This window comes from Miniopterus natalensis, chromosome 6 (genome assembly GCF_054644295.1).
Source record: "Miniopterus natalensis isolate mMinNat1 chromosome 6, mMinNat1.hap1, whole genome shotgun sequence".
Lineage (NCBI taxonomy): Eukaryota > Metazoa > Chordata > Mammalia > Chiroptera > Miniopteridae > Miniopterus > Miniopterus natalensis.
The window spans coordinates 87,161,532-87,187,265 of NC_142086.1; the positions used below are offsets into that span (position 1 = coordinate 87,161,532).

The 25,734-nt window shown below is 51.8% G+C and overlaps 1 protein-coding gene across 1 annotated transcript in view; it reads left to right on the forward strand.

Annotated features, from left to right (window-relative positions):
• The window catches only part of PDE9A (phosphodiesterase 9A), a 69,630-nt gene that overhangs the window by 28,124 nt on the left and 15,772 nt on the right, over window positions 1-25,734 (forward strand). Inside the window, exons 5-7 of the mRNA XM_087817836.1 lie at window positions 12,880-12,934; window positions 13,709-13,779; window positions 20,008-20,092. Coding sequence (XP_087673962.1) covers window positions 12,880-12,934; window positions 13,709-13,779; window positions 20,008-20,092 — 211 coding nt within the window. The remainder of the gene's footprint in view (window positions 1-12,879; window positions 12,935-13,708; window positions 13,780-20,007; window positions 20,093-25,734) is intronic.

A 25,734-nucleotide genomic window follows, 5' to 3' on the forward strand; every position in this document is an offset into this window, starting at 1 on the left:
GCTTATCAAGCCGCATGGGGCAGCTGCTGCTTGTTTGAGAGATTTTAGGAAAGTCCTAAGCATGAGGCTGGAGAGGCCACTTGCACAGAAAAGCCCCTGGAAGTGGCCTGGATGAGCTGCAGGTGGGGGGGGCGGGGCCTCTGGGAATCACGGGGCGGGGCCACAGGTGTGAGTCAGGTGCTGGCGACTCAAACATGGCGCCTGCCTGCCGGCTGTGCGGGGAGGACTCGCCAAGGAGCCATGGCCTCCGCCAGCTCTTCTGCCCGGGAGGAAGCTGCCCTCCGCCTCTCTCCCGGACCTCAGGCAGGTTAGTCCCTCCCTGAGTGTCCGGGTCCTTCCAGGCTGCTGCCCGGCGCTGGGCTCAGAGGGAGCGTCCGAGTGAGTCCGCGCCGGGCCCTTTAGAGGAGCTGCTGGGGCTCCCGCGGCCTCCGCGACCCTCAGGGACAGTCCCCGCTGGGTTCACAGCCCGGAGTTGTGGGGACGTCTCTTCCTGGCCCTGGAGCCCTGGGCTGGGGGCCTGCTGGGGGGCTGGGACCCCTCACTCCTCTGGGAAACCTCCCCCGCCGAGATGCCCTCCCGGGTTTACCCACGTCACCGGGTGTGGGCCCGCGGCCACGTCTCTGGGATTCAGCCCGATCCGCCCGCGTCTGCGCCCCTCCTACCGTCTCGGTGCTGCTTCAGCTCCCTGGCTGTGGGGCTTCTGTGCAGCCAGGTCTCAGGAGGCTCTGAGTGACGGTGGTTCTGGATTTTAGTTGTAATTTTGACGTGGTTGCGGGAGGCGGCGGGGGCAGCTGTTTCCTGCGCCGCCATCTTGTCTCCCATGAACATTTTTTTAATTCCATTTTTTTCTCTACTCTCGGTTTATGGTCTTCATTGTATTTCTTTGTGGTTGCTCTTGGTTTTACAATATGTGTCATCAACTTATCACCGTCTTTAAACTATATCGCACCACTTCTCAGCAGCGTGAGAATCTTACGACTGCGGCCTCCGTTTCTCCCACCTCATTCTCTGCGCAACGTAGAAAACTCCCAATACACTGGTATCGTGTTTTGCTCTTTACAGTCAGTTACGTTTTTTCTTCATTTCTTCGTATAGACCCATGTTTGCATTTTTGTCATAAGGCTGATCGTCTGGACTCTGTATTCCACGTTATTCCTTCTATGGGCTGTTTAGCTACACTTTTTAGCATTGTTTTCCGTTGTAGCTGGTTGTCCTAGGATTTACACGATGCATCCTTAACTCGTTTTAAGTTGTAGGCTTCATTTTTTAGAGCAGTTTAGGTCCACAGCAAAACTAAGTAAAAAGTGCAGAGCGCTCCCGTACGTTCCCTCCCCACAAGCTCACGCCAGCCTCTCTCGCCATCAACATGCTGCGTTAGAATTACGATCAATGAGCCGACATTGATACATTATTAGCAACCAAGACCTATGGCTTACATTAGGGTTCACACTTTGCGTTGCACATTCTGTGGGTTTGATAGATAAAGCATAATGACATGTGCCCACATCCGCCACTATAATATCATACAAAGTAGTTCACTGCCCCCAAAATCCTCTGTGCTCTGCCCACTCCTCCCTCTTCCCCCCAAGGCCCCGGCAACCACGGCCCTTTCTACTGCTTCTGGAGCTCTGCCTGTCCCAGGATGTCATAGCGTTGGAATCGTACAGCATGTGTTGACTTCTTTCACTGAATAATACACATTCAAGCTTCCTCCATTCCTTCTCATGGCTTCGTAGCTCATTTCTTTTTATTGTTAAATAATATTCCCCTGTCTGGATGAACCACAGTGTATCCATCGCCCCCCGAAGAGCATCTTTTTTGCTTCCACGTTTCGGCGATTACAGATAACGCTGCTGTAAACATGTGCAGGGTTTTGTGTGGACATAAGTTTTCGGCTCCTTTGGGTAAATACCAAGGAGCGCGGTTGCTGGATGGCGTGGTAAGAGTAGGTTTAGCTTTGTAAGAAACCACCAAGCTGTCCTGCAAAGAGGCTGCACCACTTCGCCTTCCCCCCAGCGGTGAATGAGAGTTCCTGCCACTCCACGGCCTCACCAGCGCTTAGCGTTGTCAGTGTTTTGCGTTTTCACTATCTTAGTAGGTGTGCAGTGGGATCTCGTCGCTGTTTTAATTCGCAATTCCCTAGTAAGAGAGGATGTTAAGCATCTTTTCCTATGCTCACTTGCCATCCGTATGTCTTCCTTTACTGAAGTGTCTTTTTAAATCTTTTGCCCATTTTTAAATCATAATTTTGTACCATTTCACATTAAAAGTAAGGACTTTGCAGTAGTATAATTTTACATACCCCCCCATAACCTTGAGCTGTTGCTCCCATATATTTTACATCTGTGCTATAGACTGAATGTCCCCCAAAACTCATATGTTGAAATCCTAACCCCCAATGTGATGGTGTTGGGGCGGGCTTTGGAAGGTCACTAAGTCATGAGGGCAGAGCCCTCGTGAGTGGGATTAGTGCCCTAATAAGAGAGACCCCAGAAACTGCCTCCACCCCTCCCGTCTGTGAGGACAGTGGAAAGACAGCCGTCCACGAACCAGGAGAGGGCCCTCGCCAGACGCCGAATCCGCAGGCACCTTGATCTTGGGCTTCCAGCCTCCAGAACTGTGCAAAATAAATTTCTGTTGTTTTATAAACAGAAATTCTGTTAGAGCAGCCCAAACAGACTAAGACAGTCTACATACATTGTAAACTCCGTGATGCAATAGTATGATTTTTGCTTTAAACGGCCAGTTGTCTTCTGAAGAACTTACGGAAAGAAACACAAAGATGATTTTTTATAGTCACACATGTTGGCCATTTTGGGGGCGTTTATTTCTTCCTGTGGACCCCACCTTCTAACTAGTGTTACATCCCTTCAGCCTGAAGGACTCCTCTCTGATTTTAGCATTTGCCTGCAGAGCCGCTGGGGACTAGCTCCACAGCCTCTTCTCTGAGCGCATTTTTATTTTGTCTTTCTTTTGGGAGATGCTTTTTCAGGGTATAGGATTCTGCGCTCACGGTTTTGTTTTGTAGAGGAGTTTAAGGGGCTGATTCGTTTTATTCTGGCCTGCACGACTCCCGATGAGAAGTCAGCTTTTACGGCTTCGTGGTTCCCTGCCCCGGGACGTGTCCTTCCCCCGGCTGCTTTCAGGGTGCTTTGCCTTTATGGTTGGTTGCAGCAGTTCGACCCTGATATCTGTAGCCCTGGTTTTCTTTCAGTTTATTCTGCTTAATATTCACTGAGTTTCTGTGGTCCATAAATGTGTCTTTTCACCAAATTCGTAAAATGTTCAGCTATTGTCTCCTTAAATGTATTTTAGGCACCATTCTATCCCAGCTTTCCTCTGAGACCCTAATCGCACACGTGTTGGAAAGTTTGCTGTGGTCCCTCAACTGACTGACTCTGTTTTTTTTTAATCTTTTTTCTTTCTGCTCTTCAGATTGGATAGCTTTTGTTGATTTGTCCTCAGTTCCCCTGACTCTTCTGCTGACTCCAAACTGCTCTAAGCCCCTTCATGAATATTTTTCAGATATATTTTTAAATTCTATTATTATTATTTCAATCTTACTCATAGATTTATCTCTGGGGTCCCCCACCTGTTTCCTATTTACTGGCATCTTTTTCTTCAGTCCTTGGATGTGCGTATAATTGTGGCATTAAAGGCTCGACTTGCTCACTTCAATACCTGTGGCATTCTAGGGTTTGTTCGTTTAATTTATCTTGCTCCAGCCTCTACAGTTGTGTGCAACACGGTAAAGTCCACAGATGGAGTGAGACCTTTGGTCTGCACGGATGGCTCAGTCTTGAATAATTTTAGCAGAAGTCCGGTCATCGGCACCATAATCGATGAGTTTATTGGATCAGAGTTTCCCCTGACTGAATTCTTCCTGCAACTAGTCTTGTGGGGTCACTGGGCGCACTGTCACAGCCCAGACGTGGTGAACCGGAGTTGACCCCCTTTGACTTCACCACTATTAAACTTTCCCACGGGGAGTCTTATCACAGCGACTTACACTGGCTATCAGAGCGGGGACAAAGTCCCGCCAGCATGTGCAGTCACCTGCTCTGCCTCAAGCTCAGGCTCGTCTCAGGGCAATCTCAAAGGACTATCATACCCACGTCCTTGCCCATCAGAGTTGCCTTCATCACACCCTGGGGAGCGGGGGGCTGGTTCAGAGAGGAGGAGTGTGTGCAGAAGACCTTTCCCGGGGTGAGTGTGTGGCTGTCCCATCTTTGCAGCAGTAAATGGGAACGTGACTTGGCCGTGTTGTGACTTGGCCTTATCTCTAGATCATGCAGCCACTTCGGTCATAAGGATAATTAAATGATCGATATATGCAGATCACTTAGGGCAGCGGCTGGAACATAATAAGAGCACAATAAAGATTGTTATGGTTGCCCTAGCCAGTTTGGCTCAGTGGTTAGAGCGTTGGCCTGCAGACTGAAGGGTTCCGGGTTCGATTCCGGCCAAGGGCACCAAGGAGGAAAAAAAAAAAAAAAAGATTGTTATGGCTATTGCAACCTGTAAAACAATAAAGGAAAATTTGTCACTGTCCCAGAGGCTACTCCCCTGCCAGGCATTCTCCTACTTGCAGACTAAGCCTACGGCGGAAAGGAGGGCATGGGGGGAATTGTACCCAGACATCCGAAATCAACCTTAAACTACGCAGAGCATGAAGGTCCCCTCTCCAAAACCAGACCATCCAATTCCTGCCCCTAGGGAGCGACCCAGACGGGTACGAAACACCCTCCAAAATCTCGGATATGCTCATCAGGGTCTTTTGATCTACTTTGCTTTCTTTGTTACATCGGAATGGCTGACAGCATCTCGTCAGGGTCCCCCCACAACTCATCTGGGACATCTGTCCCTCTGGCTGCTGATAAACACGAGTGATTTCTCGGTAGGACAGACCACGGGAAGGGCTCTTGTGCCTTTAAGGAGCGAGGCGAGGTCACTGTTGACCATATAACTTTATTGTGCTCCTGGGTTATAAAGGAAACAGCCTCACTCTGCACGTCTATTTTATGACGTTCATAAACAGTGAATTACCGATGACTGTGCCCTGGGCCAGGACATCCTCGACTGGCTGGAGGGGCCGGGAGAGCAGGAATGCAACAGGTGAGTTCTCCCCTCTTGCACCCCTGGAGACAGTGACACCCCAAGAAGGAGCAGAGAGGGACAAATGGGGAGTCCCCCTCCTGCCCTTCCTAGGCAGAGCCCTGGGAAGAACAGAAATCAATGCACCCCCAATCAGGAGTTGGTCTCTGTGGAGCCAAGCAGTGTGGGTTGTTGTCCATGGTGCAGAGTCAGATGCCCCTTCCTGAAGGGTGGCAGTGTTTTGGTTTAACGCTCTGGGAGAGCATCTGCTAGGAGCGTGCTTCCCGGAGGATGCTCAGCAGCTCGCTCTGTCGCTTTGGGTGACTGATAAGGTGAGAGACATCGCCGCTCGGGGCATTGTATTAACGGCATCAAAACACAACAGTGTGTGGGCCACAGTTAGCCACATATGGGGGGGGACCAATGGTGAACTCCAAGGCACCTCCGGCATGCCCACGGGTGTCTCTCATCGCACCATTGGGGGTCAAAAGCGTGGGTTCAGATGCCTGTGCTGACATCTGTGCATCTTCCCTCTGGGTGCCGGTGGGGCCCAGGGGTGGCTAGGGCTAGGATCGCGCCCGTTTGCCCCGGGGAGAAAGGTGGGCATCCCAGCCAGCTGAGGTGTGCAGAGGATGAAAGGAATGGCGGGCGCGTGTTACTGCTCCATTCGGCACGAGATGAAACGGGCGAGCAGCGGGCCGGGCACCCGCGGGAGTACATCATGTTCAACTCGTCTCCAGAGCAGGAATCGCAGGTCGAGCTTCCGTGCAGATCAGTTAAAGCAGATTTCACGTCACTGCGCTGGGAGACTCGGGATTCCATGAAGCAAGTAAACAATTCCTGGAAGGGGTGGGAGAGGCAGAGGCAGGTTCCTTGAACTATCTGCAGCAGCCCGAGGCGGAGTCAGGGCCCAGCCTCTGGGCATCGGGAAGTGCAGGCCTCCAGGAGACTCTGCCCTGGGCACTCGTGAGTACAGCTGGGTAAACACCGCGGGGAGGGGGCCTGTCCTGCCACCCACGGGCTCTATCCTGCCCATGAACCCCAGAGGCCACTCTGTAGTCATCTCCCAGGGTTAGGTGGTTCCAGTCCCCTTGGTTCTGTTCCTGGGAGCAGGTCCTGAGGCCACCAAGCACAGATTCATGGCCTGAAGCTGGGCTGATTGGGCAGCATCCTAAAAATGGGACCCAGCTTCTGCCAGCCTCCCGGATAGCCCAGGCACTAAGTTAAACTCTTCTGTAATACGTGAGACACTCTGCCAGCCCCAGCATTTGCCCGTCAGTGCCTGTCACCTGAGAGGCCAGCCAGACAAGCCCCCAGACCATCTAATTTTGGCCAGTCCAGGTGTGACTGGGTGAACAGCAGCCCAAACCTGAAGAGGCTGACGCCGAACCCACCGAAACCTCTATGGTTGGTGGTGTAAATCTTTTGCCTTTGTTAAAACTATCAGTGCCTGAGCGCCCATCACAGTGAGCTGGCATTGGCGCCCTTGAAGTCTGCCCTATGCCCAGACTCGGGGACACTCAAGATAATAGGCCAGCTGTGCTCAAGGAGCAGTTTCCTCTGGAGGACATGTGAGTGGCCCGTGAGCGTCAGCTGGCCCACCTCGGCCTCCGTCCGTGTGGGTCTGAAGTAGTTCGTGCTGACGTCCAGTCTCTCAGAGTCTCATCTCCATCCTCTGGATTTCCTAAAACAGCGGGGTCCACAGGGACCCCGCACACCCAGTCACATCCATCCCTGAGTTGCCAGCGCCCCTGGCTGCTGCCGGCTAGTCTTAAAGCTGTTGAGAAATTCTCGGAGCGACATTACCTGAATGCACATTAATTTTTAAAATTCCATGTGTGCCACGCAGCATAGGAGAGAGCAAAGTAGGGGAGCAGGAAGGGTCCTACATACTGTCAGTTTTTCCTGATAGGGTGTGGTTTGGCCACAGTAATTGGGAGTGACTAACCTTTGCCATTGAAAACAGCTGTTGCCCCTAAATCCAGGGGTTTGGGGCTCTCTGAGGGTTCCAGAGGCGCTGGGGGACTAAAGGGCGCAGTTCTGACCCTGCAGGCAGGGTTCTGGAGGTGGTGCCCCCAGACTCAGCCTGTCACCCCCAGGGACCCGGAACTCACCGGGGAAGGCACTGGAGGCAATAAAGGGCTGTCAGTGACCCTCGGTGATATAATAGCACCTGTGGGCAGACAGCAGCACTTAGTGATGTCATAATAACAACAATAACAAGAGCTAACGCAAACAGCGCTCGTCGCGGGCCGTCGGAGTGCTTTGCACAAGTCAAATCACAGCTTGTTTTCAAGTCCCGGAACCCACTGGGAGGAAACAGTGGCCGCTGCAGGAATTGCATGGTGAGGCGGGCGGGAGGCTCCTCTTCCTGACGGGCTCTGTGCATGGATGTGTGGGTGGGGCTGGCATTTTTGCCCCGGTCCTCGTGAAAAGCAAGCAGGCCGCGCACTGTCTCAAGAGAGGCCTTCACCTACATGGGCAGTGTGAGCATGCGACCTTGGCGATGGCGCCCAACTGAACACGTGGCACGGGGGCACATGGGCGGAGGTGTAGGTGGTGCGTGGACCAGCATGCCAATGTCTGCCCCTTGGCCTGCGCCGGGAGGAGACACGGTGTGCGGAAAGTGTTGTTACTGCTTGGGCTGGATATTAAATGTAGGCATTCAAATCCTGTAATGCTCCAAGGATCCCACCTCCCAAGTCCAAAGGAAAAGCCCTGCTTCACTTTTTTCTTCCATTCTGCCTATAAAATGTTTTATTAAACTTTTTATTTTAAAATAATTGAAGATTCACACACAGTTATAAGGAAAAGTACAGACAGAGCCCAGGTCGCCTTTACTCATTTCCCACAATGGTCAGTCAGGCCGTTGACGCCGATCTGGTCCAGGTACAGAATGTTCCATCCCACAGGGCCCCTCACGATGCCCTTTTATAGCCACACCAAGTCCCTTCCATGCCCACCAGCTCCTTGATCCCCTGGCCATCGCGAATTTGTTCCCAGTTTCTGCACTCGTGTCATCTCAGGAGTGTCCCGTCCGTGCCGTCATCCGGTAGGTGATGGCGCGGTCGGCTTTCTCCACTCGGCACCCTTCTCTGGGAGTTCGCCCAGGGGGCTGCGTGCAGCGACAGTCCCGTTCCGTTTCTTCCTGAGTTGTGTTCCGGGGGAACCACAGTTTGCTTGTCTGTTCTCCCACCGAAGGGCACCTGCGTTGCCCCCAGTTTGGGGCTATTACAGATAAAGCTGTTTGGAACATCCCGTCCAGGCCTTTGTGTAAATATCAGCTTCCATGGCCCTGCCCCGGGGTGCATTTGCTAAGTCACATGGTAGTTGCATCTTTAGAAATTTTAAGAAGCTGCCAAGCATCCCCAGCGGCGGTGCCGTTTTACAGCCCCGCCAGCCGTGCGTGTGATCCAGTTTCTCCACACCGCCTGCAGCCTGTGAGGCGGGCACTGTTTCTGGCTTTAGCCTCTGATAAACGTGCAGTGACCCGTCTCTGGTGTTCGTCTGCGTCTCCTCAGGGCGAAGGATGCTCGGTCCCCTTTCGTGCCCTTGTTTTCCCTCCACGCGCGCCTCCCATTTTCAAATTGGGCCGTTTTGGGTTTGACCGTTGAGTTCCGACAGTTGTCTTCATGTTCTAGATTCAAGTCCTTGTGAGATGCGAGGTCCGCGAATACTTTCCCCGGGGCGGGAGCTTGTTTCTTCCTGCTCCCAGCACCGTCTTTCTCAGAACAGACGTTTCCATTTTGACCAAGTCCCGCTTAGCGGTGTTTCCTTCTGCGGGCGGGGCGTCAAGTCTAAGACGTCTAAGGACGCCCTGCCCAGCCCAAGATCCTGAAGATTCCCCCCTACCTTTTTCTAAAAGCGCTATAGTTTTATATTTTACGCCTGTGGTCCATTTCGCATTAATTTTTATATAAACCGCAAGGCTCGTTTTTCTGCCTGTGAGTGTCAATTGCGTCAGCCGGTTGGAAAGACTCCTTCCTCCACTGAGCTGCTTCTGCGTGTTGGTCAAAAATCAGTTGTGCATATTTGTGTGGGTGCGACCCTGGGTTCTCTGTTCTGCTCCATTGATCTCCATGCCTGTCCCCCGGTATCCTTTCTAGTATCGCACAGTCTTGATTGTTGTAGCTGTGTAATAGGCCTTAACATTAGATTGGCAACTCCTCCCATGTTGTTTTCTCTTTCAAAATTGTTTTAGCTATTCTAGTTCCTTTTTATTTCTGTATAAATGTTAGAAAACCTTGTCTGTTTCTACAAAAAAACATCCTGCTGGGGTTTTGATGGAAATTGTGTTAAACCTGCCTGTCAGTTTGAGGAGGACTGACATCTTCACTACGTTGAAGCTTCCAGGTAGGTCTCCCCGTTTATTTATAGCTTCTCGGATTTCTTTCATGGGCATTTTGCTGTTTTTAGCTCACATCTTCTGCGTATTCTGTGTTCTCGTTGCACCTAAGTTTTTTTTAAGTGTTTGTAAATGGCATTGTGCTTTCACTTCAGTGTCTTTATGGCCATTGCTCATATATGTAAATACAGCTGATTGCGTGTGTGTATCTTGTATACCTTGCTGAACTGGCTTATTAGTCCTGAGCAGGTGTTTTGGAGATCCCTCGGAATTTTTATGTAGACAATTAGGTCATCGGCAAGCAGGGACAGTTTTATCTCTTCCTGTCTGATGGGCATGCCTTTTCTTGCCTCGTTGCTCAGGCTGGGCCTGCCAGCCCTGTGCTGGATGGAGCAGCGAGAGCAGGTCCGTGCTTTGCCTCAATCTCAGACAAGGAGCATTGGCTTTCACTGTTAAGTATCACATTAGCTGTAGCGTTTTTGTGGATTTTTCATCAACTGTTTTTCCGAGGGTTTTACCATGAACAGGTGCTGAATTTCTTCAAGTGCTTTTAATGAAATAATTGATAGGATCATATGATCTTGTTCTTCTTTAGCCTGTTAATAGATTACATTGATGACTTTTGAATATTGAACCAGCCTTGCATCCCTGAAATACACCCCACTTGACCTCAGTGTATACTTATTTTTATCTGTTGCTGAGTTCTATTTGCTAATATTTTAAAGGGCTTTTGCATCGGTATTCACGAGGGATGTTGGCCCGTAGTTATCTTTTTTGGTTGTCTTTGTCTGGATATGGTATTAAGTTAATACTAGCTTCGTAAAATGAATCAGGAAATGTTCCCTCCTTTCCCGTTTTCTGGAAGGAGTTGTTTAGATTCATGTTAATTCTTCAGATGTTTGGTGGCATTCTCTAGTGAAACCATCTGCACCTGGAAATTTCTTTTGGGAGAGATTTTAAATTCAGAATTTGTTTTCCTTAATAGTTATAGGCTGTTCAGATTACCTGTTTCATATTGGATGGGTGCAGTGGATCATGCTTTTCCAGGAATCGGTCCATTTTCCCCGGAGATGTAAATTTCTGTGCATGAACGGGTCCGTAGTGTTCCCTTACAATCTTTACAATGCCTGGAGGGCCTGGGCTGACCTTCCCTTTCTCCTTCTGACTTTGCTGATCTGTGTCTTCTCTGTTTCTCTGTCAGTCTTCCTAGAGGTTTATCAATTTGTTGATATTTTTAAATAACCAGCTGTTCCTTTCTTTGATTTTCTACATTGTTTTTCCGTTTTCCATTTCACTGATTTCTGCTCTTTATTGTTTCCTTCCTTCTGCTATTGTTATGGATTTATTTTGCTCTTCCTTTTCTGGGCTCTCAGGTTACTGAGTGGAGGCATTTCCTCCCTTCGAATGCAAGCACTCGGTGCTGCAAACGTCCCTCTCGGCATCACTCTGACTCTGGCTCACGGCTAAATTTCTATGTTATATTTTCATTTTCATTTGGTTTGATGCCTTTTTAAATTTCCCCAGCGACTTCCTCTTTGATCCATGGGTTACTTAGATGTGTGCTGTTTAGTTTCTAAGGGTTTGGGGCGTTTCCTGCTATGTTTCTGTTCCTGATTTCTGTTTCATTCTCTTGTGGCCAGGGAACATACTCTACATGGTTTTGGTCTTTTACATTCGTTGAGGTTTTCTTTATGGTCCAGGATGTATTCTATCGCAGGACACACTTCACAGGCACCCGAGATGAACGTGTGTTCCGCTGTTAGGTGGAGTAGTCTATAAATATCAATTGTTTAATGGCTTTCTAAATTTATCTCAAGACTTTGAGATCATTAACTCTTGGAGGTTATGAGATATATTACTTTTGGCAAAGATTTCAGAATAAGTGATCTGAAATCCTGATTCACCAAGGAAGCCCGTGAAGCCTCCTCACTGGTGGTTCTCATCAACGGAGTCACCAGCCTTCTTCCCTGGTAGATGTGAGCCTCTCGGAAGCGTGGGGCCTTGGATCCGCCCGCAGCTCAGCACACGGCTCTGTGAAAGTTTCCTGGTTGACATTTTTACTCTTAGAGTTTCCAGAGATATAACAAAATATCGTTCTTCTTCTATCAAGTCGTAGAACACTTAAGCCAGATGGAATCTAGGGTCCCCTGGCCTCCCCTTTCACTCAGCACATGACGGGATGAGTCCTCAGAGGTTAATTTAGATTGATTAATTTTTTAATTTTCAATGAAATTAGCATATGCTTATTATAGAAATGTATATGATACAGAGAAGCAAAAATAAGAAAATAAAATTTACATATAATCTTATAACCAAAAAAATAACTACTATTATTATTTTGGAGTGTTTCCTCCCAGTGTTTCCAAAAATGGGATCACACTGTTTTACCACCTTTTTTGTTGTTTTTTTGTTTTCTTTAACAATAGACATGAACATTTTCCAAGATGTTATTTTTAATAGCAGAATATGATTGCGCAGTTCAGGCATGTCATCATTCACTTAACGTCCATTCAGTGGGCGTATAATATAAGTGGCTACATTTTCATTACATGAAATAACACTAATGGACAGCTCTGTGCTCAGACATGAGTATTTCCTGGAAATGGAGACACTTAGAGCATATGAACATTTCCAGCTTCTGAGTCCCAGTTGGATTAGTGGGATTTTTTGTTTGCTTGGGCAGGTTTCTTTTGGTTTTAGTGAAGGGTTAGGCATAGAATCAACACAGATTACATGAAGTCGGACTAAGCCTCACTTAGGCTCTCAGTGTTTTGGGCATGAACTGATAGCCAGCTGGAGTCAAGAAGGGATCACTCCCCGTCCAAGTGCAGAGACTTGCTGGGACAGACAGGTCTATGGGCATTTATCTACACTTTCCCTTGAGGAATCCAGCACTGGGCCCATCAGGAAACAGGAAACCAGGCAGCTTATATTCAGCCCGGGACCAGAGGCTTGTAAAACCAATTGCCCAGCTGGTTTTGCGTGCCAGGAACAAAGGGACAGACTTTCGCCTGCTTCCGCTCTCTGGACCCGCAGAGAACACCGTGTTTTGCACTTGAAATATGCCTTGAACTCGCTCTGTTATGGTAATTGCCCTCATAAAATGAGCCAGGGCACTCCGGAGAAAACATCCCCTATTTAGAGAGCCAGTCCTGCCAGCCTTTTACAGCTGGTGCCGACGATGGGAGGGCCACAGCCCTGGCCACTCTGCCAAGAGGCATTAAAAGACAGGTCAGTGGCTGGAGCAGTCCAGGAGGGAGAGAGCATTTGCAGGTGGACAGGAGAGGTCCTGGAGTGTGGATGGGGCCAGAGCTTTCCTCCAGGTAAGGCGACAGCTGCTCACTTTGGTGCCAGTGCCTCGTGCCCGCAGCAGGTGGATTCAGGCCGTGCTGGTCCGCAGACCTGTCCCTTTCCCATCTGTTTTTCTTTTTGGTCTGTAGAAAAAGAAGAATTGATGCAGAGTGTGCTGACCCAGGTTGCAGAGCAGTTCTCAAGGTACGGACTCTTCAAATCCCCACTCTCTCAGTGGCAGGGGTGGAGGCTGTCAGCCAGGTGGTGGGGGCCAGGAAACGCTTATATCAAAGACCTTACTTCAAAGGCCCTGGGGTGGGCACTTTTTTAGAATGAGAGCCCATGTTGCGAAGATTTTTCTCAACTGGCTCTTCTGAGACTCAGAGTTCAGGCTACAGGCACTGAGACCATTTTTGAAACAGGCTTTCTCTCGGAGATCCCGTGTGGACGCGGGACCTCTTCATTCTGGGCCATCTGCCAGTCCTGGAGTCCATACTCGCGGTTCCTCAGATATTTCACTGTGACATCTCCCTGCCCCAGGGGAGTTCAGATGGGGAGAGGCATATGGGTGGTACTTTCTTAAAGCCCAAGAATTGTTTGACTGACTGGGTTGGAGCCTAGAGAAGACACACTGGGTCCCCTGAAGGTGGTCTGTGCCCAAGGGAAGGGGGGCAGGGCAAAGCAGCTGAGAGCAGAGCACCAGGTAAGGGAAGGGAGCGCTCCGACCAGCATGGAACCGCTTTGTGTTCCCACTTGGGAAATACACCCTCCAGATCGTCCTAGGGTGTCTCTCTTTCCTCCCCTCCACCCCCAGACAGCGCTAGTTCTTAAAAGCAACTCCTAGCGCCTTTGTGGCCGCCCCTCGCCTGCCCACCTGCACCCCTCCCCCCGCCAGTGATTCAGAAGCTGTTTGCTGGACCCATTTTAACTTTGAGAATGTATGACTCATGTCTTGTCTTCTCTTTTCTCCATCCCTAGAGCCTTTAAAATCAACGAGCTCAAAGCTGAGGTCGCGAATCACTTGGCAGTGCTCGAGAAGCGTGTGGAATGTGAGTGCAGCTGCCGTGTCCTTTCCGCTTGCGTCTCTTAAGCTCTGTTTAACTTCACCTCCTAAACCCGTGGTGAGAGCTGAAGGGAAGCATGATGTGTCTTCTTTGTGCAATTCCTAAAAGTTAACGTTAACCGAGGCTAGACCAGTGGCCAGCCTGACCACTTTAAGAGTAACAAGTACAGGATAACATGTCACGTGGTACAGTAACAGCAGGTAAAGAAAGCTTCCCTTCCGGCCCTGGCCGGTGTGCGCAGTGGTTAGAGCCCAGCCCGAGCGCCAGAGGGTCTCGGGTTTGATTCCCGGTCAAGGGCACGCACCCAAGTTGCAGGTTTGATCCCTGGCCCCGGTCAGGGCGAGTGCAGGAAGCAACCAATCGATGTGTCTCTCTCACATCAATGTCTCTCTTTCTCTCTCTCTTTCTCCCTCCCTTCCACTCTCTCTAAAAACCAATGGGAAAAATATCCTCAACTAAGGATTAACCAAATAAGAAAGAAAGAGTGGGGGGAGGGAGGAAGGAAAGAAGAAGGCCGGCCTCTGTTTACACTTCCCTGGGCAGGAGCTTCCGCTAAATACCTGTGTGTCTCTTTTTACATAAATGAGGATACGTGGCCCCCACTCTGTGGTTTCACGGTTTGGGGAGAATATGTCCACTGTCATTACCTCTCAGTTCCCTGTCACCACAAAGCAAAGCAGAAAGCCTGCTGGAAGCAAGGAGAGTCTATTCAAGTCCTGAGCCAGTGACCAAACGGCTAACAGCTTCAGGTCACCCGTGCTCTGTGTGAATAAGGAGCTGGGCTGGAACCGCACTCCCGTCCAGCTCCCGAGGCGGAGGCTCTTTGTCCAAGTCCAAGCCAAGGACTGCGGCTCAAGGCACCGTATTTATTAACTCCAGGGAAGACTAAACAGCGCCCAGGCCTGAGGCCCTCGGGGCTGTGGCGTCACCACTCACTGCCCGGCTGATTCACATTCATAGGACTTCCTTGGGTGTCACCTTTTTTTTATCTTGTGTGAATTGCTGGGGTGTTTCCAAGAAAAATTCAGGATCACGGCAAAACAAATTCACCTGAGTAATGTGAAACATGATTCACACGGTCAGACTTTGCGAAGCGCGTTGACGTTTTTTTAAATTCTTTCCGCCACTCGAACTTCAGAACAGTTTCATTTTCCCCACTGATGGTGGAGAAGCCACAACGAGATAAGTGATTTGCTCAAGTTCACTCAGCAAAGTAGAAAAGTAAATAAACCTGAGACCAGCCCCAGGGTCCTGGCCGGGCTGCTCTCACTGCCGCTGCGGGCCCTCCTGTGACGGGTCACCTTCCTCCACTCCTGGCTGGGGGCCTGAGAATGAAGGCTCGAAGCAGGCCGCAGGCAGCGGGCTTGCAGCTGCGGCCACAGACACTGGTTGTGGCTCCATTGACCACAAAGGGGGCTTTTTCAAAAGGCTTTTGGGGAGCTCCCATGATCCCCAGGAGGGCTCAGGAGTAGGGCTCAGCTGTGCAGCAGGAAGGATGCCCCAAATCCCAGCAGAGCGGACTGTGTGGAGCTGTTGAGCTACCATACGGAGCCCAGTATGCACGGTTCCTGCCCCAGCACCTGGCGCTCTGTTCTCGGCCACCCACAGCTCCCGTGGCCACTGCTGCAGACGTCAGGCTGCATCTCCATGTATTGACTACAGATTCAAAGTCTGGACAGAGGGGGACCCTCGCTGCTGGAGAGGCCAGACAACGTGCATTAGTATCCTGTGGCTGTCATGACAAAGTACCACAGACTGGGAGGCTTGAAACAACAGAAATGAATTCTCCCACAGTTCTGGAGGCCAGAAGCCCAAGATCAAGGAGTCTTCAGGGTTGATTCCTTCTCGGGGCTGAGGGAGAACATGTTCCAGGCTCCTTCTAACTTCCAGTGGCTGCCAGCCATCCTTGGCTTGTGGCCAAATCACTCCAAACTGTCTTCACAAGACCCCCCTCCCCTATGTCTCTGTGGCTCAAGTCCCCTCTGCCTGTCTCTTATACGGACACCTGTCTTTGAATTTAGAACCCACCCTAATCCAGGATCTCATCTCAAGAAATCTGCCAAGAACCTTTTTCTAAATGAGATCCCACTCACAGGTTCCAGGACGTAGGATGTGAGCACATCTTTGGGAGGAGGGCGCAGTGGAGGCCTGTACAGTGAGCGACTGGTGCTTCCGTCTATTGCAGTGGGAAGCGAGCTCAGCTTCCCACCAAGCCCCGCAGAGCAGGGAGCTCTCCAGACGTAGGAAGGGGCTCGGCCAACGAACACAGAAGATGAACAACCTTTGCTGACAAGTCCCCGTCTACATTTACGGAGGGGAAAGTTACAACCACCCCCAGGCATGCAAATGCCCAGAGCAGCAGTGCCCTCTGCCCATATGGAAGCCAGCTCCAGAGCCCATTGTTACCTGCAAACAGGCAAGTTGAAGAGCCCAAGAAGGAATTTTTCAAAAACCCTCTGAAGAGCTATGTTGACCTCAACTTGGGTGGCCTCCAAAGTCTAGCCGTGGAAACAACAATCAGACCCAGAAGAGTTTTTATTTTGCTTCAAGTGCCATGTGAAGTAAGGACCATTAAAGGATGCAGCCCATAGGACCTTCTCCCCTGGCCTGTCTCAGCCCCAGAATCCTCCAGAACTGGCTCGCTCATCGGTGGGGAGGCATCTCCCTGCAGGGCCATTGGGGAAGCCACAGAAACCCTGCAAATTCACATGGTTACTCGAGCCCAGGCTCGCTGCATAGGTCGAAATTACTGGTGTTTTTACTAGTTGTGCTCATTTCTAGCACCAAGACCCAGGATTTAGGAATGGGATGGAAGAAGCTGACCTCTCTCAGGAGTGAGGAGGGAGGAGGGAACAGCCTAGGAACTGTGGGCTTGACAGTGGGTCCCCCATGGCCTCACTCTGGAGCTTCTGCTCCCGCCAGCCCCCTGCTTCCCCACTTCCTCCTGGCTGCCTGCCTCCCATCAGGAATGTGACCAGTAGGTTCACACCCCCAGGAGGTGGCCACGATTCAGAAGGGCTCTCGACCTCCTTGAACTCCACCTCTCTTTGGGCTTGTCCTCTCCTGGTGCTTCTGGCTGCCACCTCCCAATCTCCACAGCCTCTGTGCTCGCACAGAGGTGGCAGGGTTGTCTCGCCTGTGCTAAGCCCCAGAGACAGCAATGCCTTACTCCAAGGATGCGGGTAACCAGGACTCGGCAGGTACCCCAGAAGGGGAAAGGGGGGTGCTTTTGAGGACTGGGGTCCTGCAGCTGGACCTCTCGTGCAGATCACTTGGGGAAAAGGTCGTCCCAGCTACTCAGAAGGTCAGTCCTGAGCCAGCACAGCTGCCAGACAAGCCGACCTCTGCTGCTGGACTGGGAAGGCTGCCAGGAACATGACGGCCACCACCCAACTGGGCCCGGGCCAGGGATAGACTCTCACACACACACATGCATGCACATATAAACACAGGGACACTGGCATATACACTCACATGCACACGCATACACACACATGTAAACACACAGGCACATACACTCACACCCACCCACAGACTTACACATATAAACACACACACCCCATCTGGTCTGCACGAGCTGTCGTCAGCTGTTCTGCTTCTGGAGGTCAAGGAGGCATCCGGCCAGCACCGGCCTTCTGTAGGCAACATACATTGTTTGACTTGTTTTAAATGGAATTTCCTGTTTTATTTTCACCTTCTCAAACATATAGCTCTTCTGGATCAAGTGTAAATTCCTCCATTTCCTTAATTCACTTTAAGAGCTTTTCTTCCTTTTCATGTGAAATGTTTGCCTTCTGCCGGGAGTCTGGGATCCCACTTAGCTTAGAGGATTGTTTTGTAAACGGAGCACACCCAGGTCCTCGCCTGCTTCCTGGTCCCAGATGAAGCATCCTTCCTGGTTTGCTGGACGCAGGCTGCTGGGCCGGGTCCCTGCACCGGGGCCCCTGAGGATGGGCAGCCTGTGCCCAGGGCCTGGACCGAAACCTCACCCCAGGGAGAGCTGGCCCCGTGGGTCATGCAGACAATCGAGGAGACTCGACGCGGAAACCAAATCTTGTTTTTCTTTTTGTCACTTGGGAAATGTGCTTTATGTTAATTCCTTACCAAAGTCCCAAAGTCAGTGGAGGAAGTGTTGAAACATGGCTCACATGGTTTTAAACAGCTTTAACTAGCAACTGAAGGGGACCCCTCCACCCCACCCCCACCCCACCCCCCGCTGCTTCCGCAAGCTCAGCGCGGCCAGTGGAAGCCCGTGTAGAACAGAGCTGCCTCCGTGACCTGTCCTGCTTCCCCTGCCTGCTGAGGCCCCGTCCCTGAAGCCAGCGTCCCTCTTAGAAAGCCATCCTTAAAGGCCCTCCCTCATGGTGGCCTGTGACTTGCCTCCAGAGCCACCTCTGAAGTCCGTATGAGGACAGCCAGGTTTCCAGGTGTCCCCGTTCTGAGTCACCTCCCGCCGACTCAGTGTTGGGTGAATAAGTGCGGCCTCCAGTGTTGGGCGGCCCTGGGGAGACTCCGCTTTAGTTTGGGTTTCTGGTCTGTGCCCATCTCTGTTTAAATTTCGAGGTGGATGAGTGGGACCACGTGTTTGAAACTGATGTCCAGTCTTCCAAAAGCAGCCCGGTGCCTGGGAATGGACTGGGCATGGTCTGCCGGGGCCCGGCTGGCCGTGCGCTCTCTCACCATCTCAGCCAACCTGCCCCAAGTTCCACTCTTTAATCCCGTTTAAGGCTTCCAGCCTTTGGTCCCGTGTCCTGGTAGAGGAGGGACACAGAAGCAAGTCACGAGGACCAGATTTGAGCATCAGATCCTCCGGATTCTGGTCACTTCGGACAGAAAAAAGCAGTGTGTTCACAGAGCCTTACCCCTATTTGGCCCCTGACCCTGGGGATGTTTAGAAAACCTGCCCAGGGAGGTTATGATTCCAGCCAGCTGCCCTTGGAGAGTTCCCCCAACATGTGCTCCAGGGCCAGAGCACTTCCTTGGGGGCAGAGGGACTGCCACAGTCACCAAGTCCCTTCATTTTCCTCAGAAATCATAGCGTTTTAGCCATATTCAGAGCCACGCTTGATGAAAAGGGGAATAGAGTGGCATCGTGGTCGCGTCTTTTTGCATAAAAATTGAGGTGTGATTACAAAGTAACAAAGCCAGTCTTTTCTATTTCTTATGCACCGACTCTAAAAGTATTTCCAGCCCTAGCCGGTTTGGCTCAGTGGTTAGAGCATCTGCCCTCAGACTGAAGGGTCCCGGGTTTGGTTCCAGCCAAGGGCATGGACCTCGGGTGCAGGGTCGATCCCCAGCCCTGTTGGGGTGAGTGCGGGAAGCAACCAATCTGTGTGTGTCTCTCACATTCGATGTTTCTCCCTTTCTCTCTCTCTCCCCTTCCCTTCCACTCTCTCTGAAAGCAATGGAAAAAATATCCTCAGGTGAGGATTTAAATAAATAAATACAAATAAAAGTATTTCCAAAGCTGCTTGCCTCTGGGCAACAGTTCTGGGCTGGCTGCGCACCCACCAGAGTGAACGGCTGGGCGTTGAGCACAGGCCTGGAGGCTTAAGTCCCAGCTCATTCTTGGATGAAAAGTTCGTCCTGGCTTCTCGGGCACAGCTCTGCCGTGGGACTCCAGGGATGCCACCTGGCCCAGGTTGTGCTCATTAACATGACCTGTTCATTTCTCACCTATTTTAAGTCCTGATTAACTGCTCCAGCGAGGGCCTTGAAGTGCAAAGCTTTAATCTGAATGAGGTGTGAGTCCTTGCTGGGAAGGCTGTGGCCTTGCCCATTGAGCCCTGGGAGCATTTTAATGCCCTGGGGCCACATTCCCCTCCCTTTCTTTTCTTTTGGCTGAGAGACTCCTTTGTCCCGCCCAAGCCCCCAGCTCATGCTTAGGGGTGTGGAGAGAGAAAGCTAGAAGTGGGTGCAAGAAAAATCAAGATTCAGGGAGCGGGGAGGAAGGACTTCTGTCCTACGGAAACCCACGGATGAAGGCAACAGCGTACCCTTGGCCACGGAACAGGCCCACGATGTCGGAGTCAGTTGTGGCTGAGCCGAATGTGGGCAGAGGGACAAGACCTGAATATCAGCAGCCTGGGCAGGAGTGGGAGCCACTGCACTGAGTCAGCCGCCCCCCCAACAGGGCGGGGGGGCCCCCACTTAGCAGCCTCGAGAGCCTCCCGGTGTATCCATGGTAACCCCCTTGTTTCTCTTTGTCGCCAGTGGAAGGACTGAAAGTGGTGGAGATTGAGAAATGCAAGAGTGACATTAAAAAGATGAGGGAGGAACTGGCAGCCAGAAACAACAGGTAAGGCCTGCGCTGGGGGGGGGGGGGGGGGGGGGGGCGCCCTCGTCTTTGTTTTCCCAGAAGCACAGCTGGGGGGGCACAGTTGGAGGCAGCCATGCCCCTGTTGGGATTTGCTTTTCCATCACAGAGCTTTCTTATAAAGAGACCTCGTGGCACGGGGGCTGGGCGGCTGGCTGCATATCGAGGGGAATAAGCCTCAAGAGCAGAGAGGCAGGATTGAGAAGTTGACACCAATTTTTGAAGAATGGGAACAATAAAAAGAAAAGGCTCTTGGCTTACAGGGGACAAGTGTCCTGGTGCCTCAGAGGTCCCCTCCTGGGCGGACATCCCCACTGTGCAGAGCAGCGGGTCAGGGGAGAAAGGTCCCCAGCTGTTCTGGACAGAAACCCCTTGTCCTGCCCAACAAGGGGTCCCTCCTCACGTGCCCTGGGCAGCTGAAATTCATGAAGAAAGACCCCAGTCTTCGTTACACCCCCTTGAAAGTGGGTTTTTCCTACAGTAGGACCCTGTCCCAGAACCGTGGTCCCAGCAGATGTTCATGCTTAGGCCGGATATGCACAGGGACAGCAAAGATGGTGATAGACACTGTGCATGCACTGCCCAGGCCGTGCAGAGGCCTCCTCTGCTGGACTCTCTTCCCGCCCAGAGTGCCCACCCAGCATACCGCCTGGTTATAATGGGTCCTATCACCCCCAGAGCACCACACTGCTAAGTACTGCTCAGTTTAGAGCAGGGCCTCGGCCCCTTTAATGGGGACTAATGGACCCAAGGACAGCCCTGCCAATGCACCCAGCTTCTTACAAAGAGTCACCTAACAGTCTGGAGCTCTCTCCCTGGTTTTGAAACATTGAGTACAGCCTGCTGGGGCCTGGGGCGATGGGGGGTGGTAATTGTGCTGAAGCGTCTTACGAGGGCTGGAGGTGAAGGGATACCAAGAGTTGCAGCTCGGGCCCATCGGAGTTAGCGGGCTAGCCGGCCTCGAGGTGGGCTCGGGAGTAGCCCGACGGGCTCAGAGCCCTGTTGGCAGGTGTCCTATAGACCAGGTCACGTTTATGTCACACTTACTTGGCAGCTCATTTGGATTTCAGAGTGTCTCATTGCATTTGATTTGGGGAAAGTCAGGCCAGAGGAGTTTGTGACCACAGAAAACTGTGAATTCACCCTCTCCATCCCACAGAGGGAGACTCTTTCAGGAACAGGAGACAGTCCTTCTGGTGACCTAGTAAGAGCCCTGGATTGCTCAGGGCAGCCACAATGCTGGGCCCCTGGGGCTGGGACCTGGCTTGGCAGCTGGAAGGATGCTCAGACCTGACATGATTCTTGTCGTGGCATCACCCTCAGCTCAGAACTTACGTGGCTCAGCTTAGCCTTCTGGCTGTCCATGTGTCCCAGCCGCCACGTGCCGGACCTCCATCTTGCGGCCAGTCCTATTGCCCAGTTATCCTTGCCCCGTCGGCCATGCTCAGCCTCTCCAATGGGCCTCAGACTGGCTGCCATGGCTGAGTGCCACGTCCACTGTGGCGAAAGGGCAGTAGCCTGATGTGGTGCCCACTGGGAGGAGCCACCTGGTGCTCTGTCCCATGCCTCTGCCGGCCTCTGGCAGTGCCAGCAATCCTAGGGGTTCCTTGGTTATAGAGCCATTACTCCCATCTCTGCTGCCCATCTTCATGTGGCAGCCTCCCCCATGTATATGTATCCAAATGTCCCCTTTTTAAAAGGACACCAGTCATATTGAATTAAATGGATCTTTGTTAATTTCAGAGAGAGGAAGGGACAGGGAGAGAGAGGAAACATCATTGATGAGAGAGGCATGGATCAGCTGCTCCTGCATACCCCACACTGGGAATCGAGCCCACAACCCGGGCATGTGCGCTGACTGGGAATCGAACCACAATCTCCTGGATCCTAGGTTGATGCTCTACCGCTGAGCCATGCTGGCCAGGCTGGTTATATTGAATTAGAGCTCACCCTGTGTACTCCCGTTAACCACAGGTTAACTAATTACATCTGTAACGACCCTATTTCCAAATGAAGTCACACACAGGTCTGGGGGCTAAAGTCATGTGACTTTAGGAGTTACAACTCAACCCACGGCACACCACATGGGGAAAATACACCTGATTTTAGAGCACGTGAGAGGAAGCCCACCCGGGGCCCAGAGACAAGACGTTATCTGCAGGCCCCTCTGGGCAGGGTGGGCTGAGCTGAGGTGCAGTGGGTGCTGGGGCTCTCAACAGTAATGTGGGGGCTCTTCTGCACCCCCCAAGAAGCACATTCTAGAGCTCACAGCTCCATAATCCACAGAGAAGTCTTCCAGTGGCCTAACCTCCTCCAAAGGCGACATTCTCAGCAGACGGTTTTCGCAGCAGCCCACATAGGCGAGAGACAAGAGCCCGGTAAATGTGACTCTTCTATCAAAAACAGACCGGGGGTGGGGGTGGGGGTGGGGATCTCAAACGTCACTGACGCATTTAGAACAAAGAGGTCTGTGTCCGGGGTTACGTCTTCCTCAGCAGCATCACCCACCTGGGCCTGGGCCCAGGAGCTCTGCAGCCCACTCTGCGCCCGAGAGAACAGCCCTTCCCTTTCCTTTATGGGGAAATAGACTGAGCAGCAGAACAATCTGCGGTTTTCGCTCTCTTCTGTGTCTGTGGAAGGCAGGGCTCCATTTGAACCATGCAGGGCCGCTGGGTAGCATTTCAGCATCCCTGGGACCAGGCTTGTTAAGCGTGACTTTCCCCTGTGGGGCTAGGGGAGAAATTGCACCTCTGAGCAGCTCCCTCTGGGAGGGCAGGGAGATCAAAAGCATCTGGCCAGTTGCTCTCCACTCTGTACCCATGAGCCAAAGGCTCATGAGCCTGAAGTGTGAACCTCACCCACTCACACAAAGCATGCTAACAGGGCATCAGGGCCAGGGTCTGGGTGCACCAGGTCCCCTTTCCTCTTGGGGAGCAGCAGATAGCAGCAGCCAGGTGGTGGGCAGGCTCACAGATACCCCAGAAAACAGGCTGCACTCCCCAGAGACACACACACTGGGGTTTCTCTTGGTTTTTTTCCCCACGAGGAAAGAGGTCCAGTTGCCTGCTCGAATTTAGAGCACAGAGTGGAGCTTGTTGGTTGACCCGGGGTGGGGGAGGGCTGCGGGAACATGGGTGGCATCTGAGGGCTCTGGGAGGCCTGTAATCTCTACTTCATCTCCAACAAATGGCCTTGACCAATGGCCTGAGCCCCAGGGGAGTGCAGTTTGAGAGCCCAGGAAATGAGAGCCAAAACACGCCCCAAATAGACTGAAAAGAAAAGGCACCATGCCAGCTGCTCTGTCGGCTGGAGGATGCTGGTTCCCATGGCAACAGAGTGCAGCGGGAGCAGGCAGGGCCACCTGGCGTGGTGGAGAGGCCCTGGCACAGGTTGCCAGGCACCCAGCAGACGCCCCCAGTGCTGGGATTTTCCAGCAATCCAACCATCTTGCTTAGCGAAGGCATCCACAGCTCTCCTGGCAGATGCACCCCACTTACCTCCGCGGCACGTGTGCCGATATTTATACAAAAGGGGTTAAAAGCAGAAGAGAGGTAACAATGATGCTGCTTTCTTAAGTGCACAGGCCAAGTTCATCACTGCGCAGAAATGTGTAAATGGGATTCCTCCTTTATGAGGTGCCAGTGGAAATCATTTGCCTGGTACCTTTTAGTGGTTCATTTGGTGACTCTTTTGTTAAACCCCTCCGCACAGGAAGCTGTGACAAGCCCCTCTGATGGCTTTTGTAAGCATCGGGTTGAAGGGAGGAGTAGCAGCATGCCAAGAAAATAACACTGAAGGCCCTCTTCTCAAAGCGGAAATAGATCTATTATTTAGAATTTGCGAGCAGCACAGCCTCCTTGTAAAACCAGCAGACTGTACTGATGGGGCGGGGGCGGGGGGAGGGGGTGAATCACCAAAACGACAGCTGCCACGATGCCCCCAACTGAAATCTAGACGCTGATTTCCCAGATTTTTTTTGTGTATAGACACCTAGTTTTGAAAAACAACTGAAAAATATATTGTCATTTTTGTCACTTATGGTGTTGTGAGTGGTAAGTGGGTCAGATTTAACCCACAGAATACATTCGTCCGGGGGCGCAGCGCAGACTCGCCGCCCCGCCCCAGGGTGCGTGGGTCTCCTCGCCCTCGGCGGGTGTTTCCCATTCAGCACACACCATAGGCGGCGTTTCTTTTTTTCCTTTTCACCCAAAATCTCCTTGCTGCACATCATTTTCTTAATTATCTTAAAGATCACACAGTAGCAAAGTGGTTTAAATTAGTTCCCACTCGGGGCCATTTAGGTAGCTTGTTTGGCTCGGTGCTTTTATAACAACAGATAACGCAGCGATGGATGGATAATACCTTCCTGCGCAGGGCTGTTTGCTGTGTCTAATTCTTCTCAGGGTAAACTCCCCAGAGTAGACATTCGAACTTCAAGGATCTGAATGTCTTCCCGGCTCTATATTCTACAGTATTAAGTGGCTCTCCCTGAAGGTGGAACTTTATTTACAAACCGCATGAGCTGCCGCTGTTGCACATTGATGGCCTGGCCCCCTGCCTACCAGCCTGAGAATCTCAAATGAAGGGGTGCAGACACCCCCGTGCCCTCCAGCTCCCCATCAGCGGGAGGGTGGAGAGCATGTTTGTGTCCAAGTTAGGGTCCCCAGGTGGGGAGGGGCCACGGAGCAGCCAGATCTCCTAGAGTGGCCTCTACGTGGAGCCCCTGGGTACGACCCCCCAGGCCGGCGCACTCTCCCGATGCCAGAGGGTGGCTTTCCACCCAGAGCACACCTGGCTCCTTCTGTTCTGTTCCTCTGCGGATACCTTGACATTGAGTAATGAGGAAAACGGAGCCAGAGAGCAGACTCCTCTGTCGGTGTGTATGTAACGGGAAACACTGGGACATCCTGGGAGTCCGTCTTGGGGCTGGGCTGATACCCTGCAGTGTGGCCACACCCGAGGGCACCGGGAAAGGGCTTGCTTTCAGTAAGTCGAGCTCTGTGAGGCAGCCCCAGGAAGCTTGTGGTGTGTTCAGTGAAAACAACTAGTTGCAGAAGAGTAAGTTTGTACAGTTCCATCTTCGTTGAAAAGCGCGGGGCTGTCCATGTGTGTCCACGGCTAGGATCTTCTGGAAGAAGTCCCCAGATAGCAGGAGGGACTTCCAGGGGGTGAGATTTAAGAGGAAAGAAGTGGGGCCCTGGCTGGTTTGCTCAGCGGTTAGAGCGCCGGCCCGCGGACTGCAGGGTCCCGGGTTCAATTCGGGCCAAGGGCACCTACCTTGCAGGCTCAATCCCCGGCCCCGGATGGGACACGTGCGGGAGACAGCCAATCATTGTGTCTCTTTCATATCGATGTTTCTCTCTCTCTCTGTGTCTCTCCCCCTCCCTTCCACGCTCTCTAAAAAATCAGTGGAAAAAATATCCTCAGGTGAAGATTAACAAAGGAAAACAAAAGAGGAAAGAAGTGGGTGAAACGGGGAGTTGGAGGTTTTTAAATTTTACTTTGTCTACTCCTGTGTTATTTGAATTTGGGGGGATGAAAGTGTTTTGCTTTCCTCATTTTAAAACGTTTTTGGAGGCTTCTCTGTAACGGAGGCAGGAGGTCTCCACGAGCTCAGTGCCAGC